The sequence below is a fragment of the Gracilinanus agilis genome, chromosome 3, assembly GCF_016433145.1.
Source record: "Gracilinanus agilis isolate LMUSP501 chromosome 3, AgileGrace, whole genome shotgun sequence".
Taxonomy (NCBI): domain Eukaryota; kingdom Metazoa; phylum Chordata; class Mammalia; order Didelphimorphia; family Didelphidae; genus Gracilinanus; species Gracilinanus agilis.
This window is the reverse complement of record NC_058132.1, coordinates 89407900-89417321: the sequence shown is the minus strand read 5'-3', so window position 1 is coordinate 89417321 and position 9422 is coordinate 89407900. Positions and strand designations below refer to the sequence as shown.

Below are 9422 nucleotides of genomic sequence, written 5' to 3'. Positions count from 1 at the left end.
ACCTGGATGAGTATTCCTGACTTTTGGTCTGGTACTCTATCCATTGGGCCTCCTAGCTGCCAATGAAGATTTGGAAATGGTCAAATATAGGAATCCATAAAATAATCATTAATGGGTACACTCTTCTTGGAATGAAATCCTTGTTGAATTTCTCTAAGGATCAAAGCTTGGTCATGGGGTATTAATATTTTTTATCAGTGACTTGTACATTTTTCAAGTACATGGAGCCAAGCTTAGAGGGGTTGGTAAAACTTTTGACCACAGAATCAAAGATACAAATATCTTTGGCATGTTAGAATACTGTCAAATGGAATAAGAGAAAACTTAATAGTGTTTAATGTAAATTTATATATGTATTTTTGGAAAATCAACTTCAGAAGCACAAGATCAGTGAAGCAAAATTAGATAGCAGTTTCTCTGACAAAGATCTTGGGATTAAACTGAATTGCAACATCAGTATCATTTTAAGATTAATTAATTGATATAAGTAGAGTACCAGGATTAGGGAAGAGTTTTTTTTTTGTTGTTTTTTTTTGGCTGAACTCTGTCTTCCCTCAAGAAACCATACTGGTGTTATCATGTCTAGTTCTAGATATATTATAAATTATTATTGTTTATTTTTATTATAATATTATACCTAACATTATTATTTTTATTTTCTTGATATTTACCAATTACATACAAAAGTAATTTTTGGTATTTGTTTTCTAACATTTTGTGTTTCAAATTCTCTCTCCCCTACTCCCTGAGACAGTAAACAATTTAGTATTGGTTATACACGTGTTATTGCACAAAATATTTCCATATTCATCATATTGAAAAAGATACATGAAAAAGAAAATAAATGAAGAAAATAAAGTGAAAAATGGTATATTTCAATCAGCATTAAGAGTCTATCATTTCAGGGGCAGCTGGGTAGCTCAGTGGATTGAGAGTCAGGCCTAGAGACAGGAGGTGGAGGTCCTAGGTTCAAATCTGGCCTCAGACACTTCCCAGCTGTGTGACCCTGGGCAAGTCACTTGACCCCCATTACCTACCCTTACCACTCTTCTGCCTAGGAGCCAATACACAGAAGTTAAGGGTTTAAAATAAAAAAAAAAGAGTCTATCATTTCTTTCTCTCTGGAACTAGATAGCATTTTTTCTCATGAGTCCTATGGGATTATTTATGATCATTGTATTCCTGAGAATAGCTAAATCATTCAGAATTCATTATAACAGGGAAGGGAGAGAGAGAGAGAGAGAGAGAGAGAGAGAGAGAGAGAGAGAGAGAGAGAGAGAGAGAGAGAGGAGAGAGAGAGAGAGAGAGAGAGAGAGAGAGAGAGAGAGAGAGAGAGAGAGAGAGAGATGTAGTTAGAGGTAAAGACCCAGCACCAGACTTTACGTTACCATTGAATTTCTCATTTCAAATTGAATATCTCAGAAACAATTAAAACTCAACATATCCAAAACTGAACTCATTATCTTACCCCCCCACCAAATTGTCACCTTTTATAAGTTTTACTATTTCTATCAAAGGTAACTACTAATTTTTTTTGAGCTCTTAGGTCTTCATCCTAAGCATTTTCTTCAACATTTTATTTTCTTTTATTCCTATATATTTAGTCAATTGCCAAATCTTGTTATTTGTATCTCTATGATAAAAATGATAATAATAATAATTAAAAAAACCTACTAGCCTTTAAATAGCACTGAATGGTTTCCAAGTGTAATCTCATTTGATCTTTGGGATAAGGGTGTGAAGTAGGTACTATTCATATTTTCCAAATAAGGATACTGAAGCTTAGGGAGTTTAAAATGACTTGTCTAAGGTTACACAGCTAAAAAATATCTAAGGAAGAATTTTGAACCCATGGATTCTTGACTTTAAGTCCAATGTCCTGATGTATGCTTCAACATTTTTTTAACATCTAACTTTTTTCTCTCTACTCACATCATGACAACCACATTCATTTTAGAGGCTGCTAGGTTTTGTAGTGGATAGAGAGTTAAACTTGTAATCTGAATTTCAAATATTTCCTCAAATATTTATTTTACTATACGAACCTGGTGAGCTTCTAGGTGGCACAATAGATTGAGTGCCTGAAATCATAAAGATTCATCTTCCTGAGTTCAAATCTTCTTATACCCTAGCTGTGTGATCCTGAGCAAGTCACTTAACCATTTGCCTAAGTTTCCTCAACTGTAAAATGAGGCAGAGAAGGAAATGACAAACCACTCTAGTATCTTTGCCAAGAAAACCCCAAATGGGAGCACAAAAAATCAGACACAAATGAAAAATAACTAAATATCATCTGAACCTGGGCAAGTCACTTAAACTCTCTCAGTCTCAATTTCCTCATTTGTGAAATTGACATGATCATAAAAAATCTTACATCATAGGACTTTGATGAGGAACATATGTAATGACTAATATGAAGTAATTTTCAAACCTTAAAGCACTCTTATAAATGTTATTCATCACCATATTTCTTTTCCATATTGCTTGAAAAGGCATTTTTTAAAGAAAACTGCAAAACAAATTACTATACTAGATTTATTTATTTATTTTCACATGTCAATACAATTTTTAATCACAGTTTTCTGATATTTTATTATCCACATTCTCTCCTTCCTTCCCATTCCTTCCCTCTCCCAATGACAGCAGGTAATATGATATAGGTTGCACATGGGTTATCATACAATACATATTTTCATGTTTACCAGAGGCTTCTAATTGGCCTTCCTGATTCAAATCTCTCACTTTGCTAGTTCATTCACTCAAATGCTGCTGCCAAAATCATTTTATTTATGGGCTGATCTGTCCAATTCCCTACGCAATTAAGTCCAGTGACTTCTTATTGCTTCTAGGATAAAATGTAAACTCCTCTATTTGCCATCTAAAATCCCTCACAACATTCCCCCAAGTTATCTTTCCAACTTCACTGACCATTGCTATCCCTTCCACACTGTTTGATTCTGCTAAAATAGCCTCTGGCACACACAGCACACTATGCATCCCTTCTATATAACAGCATCGTTCAGCCCACATACCTGGAATGTGCTCCCTTTATCTTCTCCTCACAGAATCCCTCTCTTCCTATAAAATGCAACTCTGGTCCTATTATTTTATATATCTGCCTGCTAAATTATTTTATATTAAATTACTTTGCATATTACCTAGGCAGTTAGGTGGTTTAGGGAATAGGGAATAGAACAGTAGAGCTGGACTCTAGGTGATCTGAATTCAAATCCAAATTCTAATACTAACTTGCTCTGTGACCCTAGACACATTCTTGGAATATACTCCCTATATCCCTTCCTAATGAAAAAGAAGATGAACTTAATATGACCTTAGACACTTATAAATGTGTGACCTTGATTAATTAATTAATTTCTATCAGTCTCAGCTTACTCACCTGTTAAAATAGTGATAATTATACCTACCTTTAAGGTTTGTAAGAAAAAAAATGAACTAATATTCGTGAAATAGTTTATTGTTTGTTTGTTTGTTTTCTAAACCCTTAACTTCTGTGTATTGGTTCCTTGGTGGAAGAGTGGTAAGGGTAGGCAATGGGGGTTAAGTGACTTGCCCAGGGTCACACAGCTGGGAAGTGTCTGAGGCCAGATTTGAACCTAGGACCTCCAGTCTCTAGGCCTGACTCTCAATCCACTGAGCTATCCAGCTGTCCCTGTGAAATACTTTATGAACCGTGAAGTGTCACATAAATGCTAGCTCATTTTATTATTATGTATTTGTATATATCCTGCATCATTTTATAAAGGCATTTGTCTTCCCCATTTGAATATAATTTCCTTGGCTGAAGGAATAGTTTCATTCTTTGTCCTTATATCCTTGTCACTTAGCACAATCCCTGACACATAATGGATGCTTAATGATTGTTTGCTGATTGATTAATTGGTTGAATGTGACCTTTGAACTCAGAAGAGAAGCCAGAGATAGAAAAACAAAGAATCAGCAGTCTTGCACATGGTAAGTATAGTTTGGGCTTTAGGATTAGATGAATTTGTTAGGGGAGAGAAGGAAAAGAATAAAGAGATGGGTGCTAAGGAAATAATATATAGTAATAACATCTACATTTAAGAGGCAAGAGGAAGAAAAAATTTTATTGAGGAGAATAGATGAGAACTTACCATAAAATGTAGAATTACAGAATGTTTTAGTCTTATGTAAGCTTAAGAACATATAGCAACACTGATTCTTAGAGACTTAGCATCTTATTTTACCTCTCTAGAAGAGAAGGGAGGAAATTTATGATTCTCTGATATTCAAGTTGAGAATGATTCCTGCCAGGTCATGGTGGGTGGTAGGGGCACAGAGATATTTTCAGTGGGATTCTATAAATCATAGTTCAGGCCTGTTTACTCCAATACTGTGTAAAACCAACCTTGGATTCAAGAGTAAACAATCAATAATGATTAACATTTATTATAAAGTAAATGCTGCACTGCAAAAGGAGAAAAATGAGTGACCATAATAAACTATGTTACGTTTAATTTCCATTCTTGAAGGCAATTAATTACTTGAAAAATATAATTTTATAGAGCACAAAATATGATAAGACAATGTTATGTTTCCCCAGTCTACCAGAGAAGTACAGTATACTGGAGTGGAACCCTTAGTGTAAAGAGGCTGAATTTTTGATAATGGTTGGAGTCATACATAGGCCACAGAAGAATGTTGAATTTGAATAACACCCAGTTCCATCCTAACTCATTCCTCCTGCTTGGAATCCCAGGACTAGAAGAGGTACACATCTGGATTGGCTTCCCCTTCTGTGCTGTGTATCTGACTGCTCTTTTAGGGAATATCACCATCTTGTTTGTAATTCAGAGTGAGAAGAGTCTTCACCATCCTATGTTCTATTTCTTGGCCATTCTCTCCTCTATTGACTTGGGTCTATCCACATCCACCATCCCCAAGATGCTGGGTATCTTCTGGTGTAGCCTGAGAGAGATCAGCTTTGTTGGCTGTGTCACTCAGATGTTCTTTATCCATCTATTTACTGGCATGGAGTCAGCGGTACTCCTGGCGATGGCCTATGACCGCTACGTGGCGATTTGCAATCCTCTCCGCTATACACTGGTGCTCACCAATAAAGTGGTGTCCATCATTGCCATAGCCATAGCTTTAAGACCATTATCTGTGGCTATTCCATTTGTTCTACTGATTCTGCGATTGCCCTTCTGTGGACACTACATCATCCCTCATACATACTGTGAGCACATGGGTATTGCCCGCCTTGCCTGTGCCAGCATCAAAGTCAACATTATCTACGGACTGGGCGCTATCTCCATCCTTGTCTTTGACATCGTGGCAATTGTGATCTCTTATGTTTACATCCTCAGAGCTGTTTTCCACCTTCCTTCTAGAGATGCCCGACTCAAGGCTCTCAGTACCTGTGGTTCTCATGTCTGTGTCATGCTAGCCTTTTACACACCAGCATTTTTCTCTTTCATGACCCATCGATTTGGTCGCAATGTCCCCCGCTATATTCACATCCTTTTGGCTAATCTCTATGTGGTTATCCCACCTGCCCTCAACCCTGTTATCTATGGGGTTAGGACCAAACAGATCAGAGAGCGAGTACTAAAGACATTCTCCCCAAAATAAAAAAAAATATGGGGCATGAATTGCAGAAGATCTAATTCTTTGGGCTTAAAGTTGAGAATTAAACAAATTAATATTTTTAAATCCTCTTTGGATACACAAGACAATGACATGATGACCATATTGAGCACATTGCTGGGAAAGTTATTTCTTTAGTTCTTTCCATTAAAGAAATATCTAACATTTGGAGCTACTATTTGCACCAGTATTTTTACCAGAATATTCAGAGGTCTTTTATTCTAGGAAAGGCACTGGAGTACCAGCCATTTTGTCAATGCAGAAACTCATCACTATTTGTTCCACTGAAGTTGATAGAGTGGTGAGTTAAATCCTTTGTGTTGAGGAGACTTTTTGTGAGGTTGAGTAAAATGTTGCTGTGGTGGCATCAACTGATACATTTGCCTTGGGTTTCCACATCAGTGTCTGGCACTGTTCATAGATCTCTTTGTTTTGAGTTCATGGCTTGTACCCATACAAAGTTTGCACTAAATTGGGGAGAGGCAGATGGGAGAGTTGTGAAATCCAGTCTAGGCTAGTGCTGTTCATTCAAAAAGTAGCAACTGAATTCACCCATATCCAATGCCAAAAAATTGTCCTGAAAGCAGAATCACTGGTCATCTATAACATGGATCATCAAAAATGTGCCTAGTGATGACTCACTGAGGCATCAATAGGAAATGACTCAATGTAAGTGCAGTAAACCTGAGTAATCAGGAGTAATACATTTATAGTGGTATAGGAACTGAGCCCATCAAGATATCACAAAGAAAGCAAATCTGAAAATGAATGAAAGAGCAAAATACATCGAACCATATCCTAACACCAATTAGGCCCAGAGTATACCCCCCAAACCACCAATAAGTTTAGTATCTTTCTGAAGTTGTTTCCTGGGCCATACTAAATATTAGGCATTTACTATGGAGAGAGTGCTAAAAATCCAGCCTCAGACACATTAACTATTTGACTTTTTAAAAAAGCCACTTAAGCTTTCTGTATCTTTTTCCTCTGTAAAATCTATAAAACAGGCTGACTCTCATGAATATCAAATGAAATAATACATAAGGCACTTTATAAGCCTTAAAGCATCATATAAGCTTTAGCAATTACTACTACAACAACTACTACTACTTTCATCTATAGAGACATGAATAAGAAGATTCAGAAATGATATTTAAAGATGTTCTTTTTGAAAGGCCATAGACACTATGTTTCAAATAAAACCATTGCTTCAAAGGCAGTATAATCTATTAAATTCATGTTCCAATCCTCAGGGTCACAATGTTCCCAGTTCAACACAAATGTTGAAATGTTATACTCAACTTCATCTATCTTGGGATCATTGAAATTATCCTGTAGAGAATATTCTGAGTATTTTTACCTATTTCTGTTGACATTTTCTATGAAGCTTCATGGATTTCAGAATCCTCCTGAGATTTAATAATGATAAATTCCATCGCTCTAGATTCACTTGTACTCAAGGATGCCTCCAAAATGTTAATTATTAATGTACTGGACAATAAACCATAAGACTGAGTCCTAGACAAGTTAATTTAAGTCATAAGCATTCATTAACTACCTTCTATTAACTATTATTCATTAACTATATTCAGGGAAACGTAATAGACCCTGGGAAAAATCTAGATTAAAAAAAAGTTCTTGGCTTCACAGTGCTTAAATCTTACTAGAAGAGTTCCAATTATCCATTGACATTACTAGATTTATGATGGCTTTGTCCATATCTGCCTGTAGTTTCAAAGACTTGTCCATGCCCCTAATTAATTCACCAATGCCCCATATTGATATACAGGAGTTTATAACTGCATTTAGAAATGGCTCTGAGGTAGGATCTCTTTATCCAGAACACTCTTAATTACATCTCACACAAGTACACCCCATTAGATCTGATCCTATACACTTTTTCCAGTTTCTCCATCCAGAAGTGCCACAGTTGACTTTGTAATTCTGATATTCCCAGCAACATGGATTATAATGAGGAATTCGCCTTTTCCAGCTAGAATACACAGATAAGTTGACTTATGTTGGGGAAAAAGCCATCTGGAAGCTTTGAAGTGTAATCTAACTTAAAGCTCTTGATAATAATTGTTCTACCTGAGAGTCTGTTCCCAGGTCCTACCACCATAAGAGAATGATCCAGCACTGCTCTTTTTAAAAATACATCAATAGCGGAGCTCCTGTTTTGAATTATAGTTGTAGCGATTCTTTTCTTCCTTTTATTCCAATTCTTGCTTGCTTGATCTTTGGTGTGCTTGTTCTTTCCAGAAGACTTAAGTAGGAATGGACTTGGATCATCAAGACTAATTGGAGAGAATGACTCAGTGAGGAGAACATTGAATTTAGATCCAGAGTACCTGGGTTCAAATCTCAGCACTTATGTGACCTTAGGTAAGTCACTTAACTGTTCCAGCCATCATGTTCTTCACTCATAAAATGAATGATTTGGACTGCATGACTTCATAGGATCTCTCAAGTTTTCAAGTATCTCTGTGTTCATATCTTCATTGATGTCAACGAAGCCAAAGAATTAGAGACAATGTGAACTCATAAGTCTAGATGGGAATGATAAGGACTAAAGGTATCACTGAGGCTTGTGGTGTTAAACTAAAATAGAAATGGATCCAATAATTGGCCTATTGACTTGGGAAACCACAATTTCACATTATATATGTTTTATTATCTTTTTATTGTCTTTTTAAACATTTCTTTATTACTTGGGTTGCATTTTGAAATAGCTTAGCTCTGATTTGGAGCATGGGGAAAGAAAGGAGAAAAAAGAAATAAGGGAATATCCAGACCAGAAGCATTATTTTCCCTTTGAGTGATTTTAGGGAACATGAACACTAATGGTCAAAAAGCAAATACTCTTTTTCACTAAATGTTATTATTATTTTTTCTTATACAAGTGATTCTCATGAAAATTAAGCAGAAAGCAGAGTTTAACAACTACTTTATAATATTGCCATCAAAGTTCCATGCTTTCTGGGCTGTAAAGAGAGTCCAGGTCTTTGACTTCCTCTGCTTACTTTTCTTCCTTGATTTTTTCTCATATTGTTTCCTGAAAGTGGTATCCCCAAAACGATGCAATTGGCAGTCTTCTCTTTTCTTTCATTTCTTCCCTTATCATCTCATTCAGACCTCCAGAAATGAGTGAACCAAATTCCAGAAATGAGTGAGGTTTGGAGCTGATCAGCTAAGCATCTGGATATTCCCTTATTTCTTGAATATCTCTGCTGCCTCAGTTTCTTCCACTGTAAAATGGAGATAAAATAATCACTTATCTCCCAGGGTTTTTGTGAGGATCAAATGAGATACAATTTTCAGAGTGCTGAGCATAGTGCCTAGAAGAGTAGAGGTGCTTAATAAATGCTAATTTCTCTCTTTCCTTCCTGCCAGGAACAGGCAGGTTCCTCTATTTGTGGTGGTCATATTTCCAAATTTAGGTTCCTCTATTTGTGGTGGTCATATTTCCAAATTTAAGCAAAAATCAGGATATACAGATGAGAGAAGTTGCTTTTTTGCAAATCTCCTTTAAAAATGTACTTTTATTTCTTGATTTTGACCATGATGGAAAATCCATTATCTAAGACCACAGTACCTCTACCCTTCCACTCATGCTGCCAATAGAAAATACTTTTATAGACCCAAATCTGAATTTGAGTCAGTTAAAAAATATTTAGTAGCTCCTGGAATATTATCAAAGTATTGAAGACCCTTAGTAAAAATGTGATAAATTAAATTATTTTGTATCTATTTTTGTGTCAAAAATTTATTAAGCTCTTTCTAAGTGCCAGTCA

The 9422-nt window shown here is 35.9% G+C and overlaps 1 protein-coding gene across 1 annotated transcript; it reads left to right on the top strand.

Annotated features, from left to right (window-relative positions):
* Positions 1-4677: 4677 nt before the first annotated feature.
* Positions 4678-5613, top strand: LOC123238716 (olfactory receptor 52E1-like). The gene has a single exon (XM_044665923.1). It carries the CDS (start codon positions 4678-4680, stop codon positions 5611-5613), a length of 936 nt encoding a protein of 311 aa, XP_044521858.1.
* The last annotated feature ends 3809 nt before the right edge of the window (positions 5614-9422 follow it).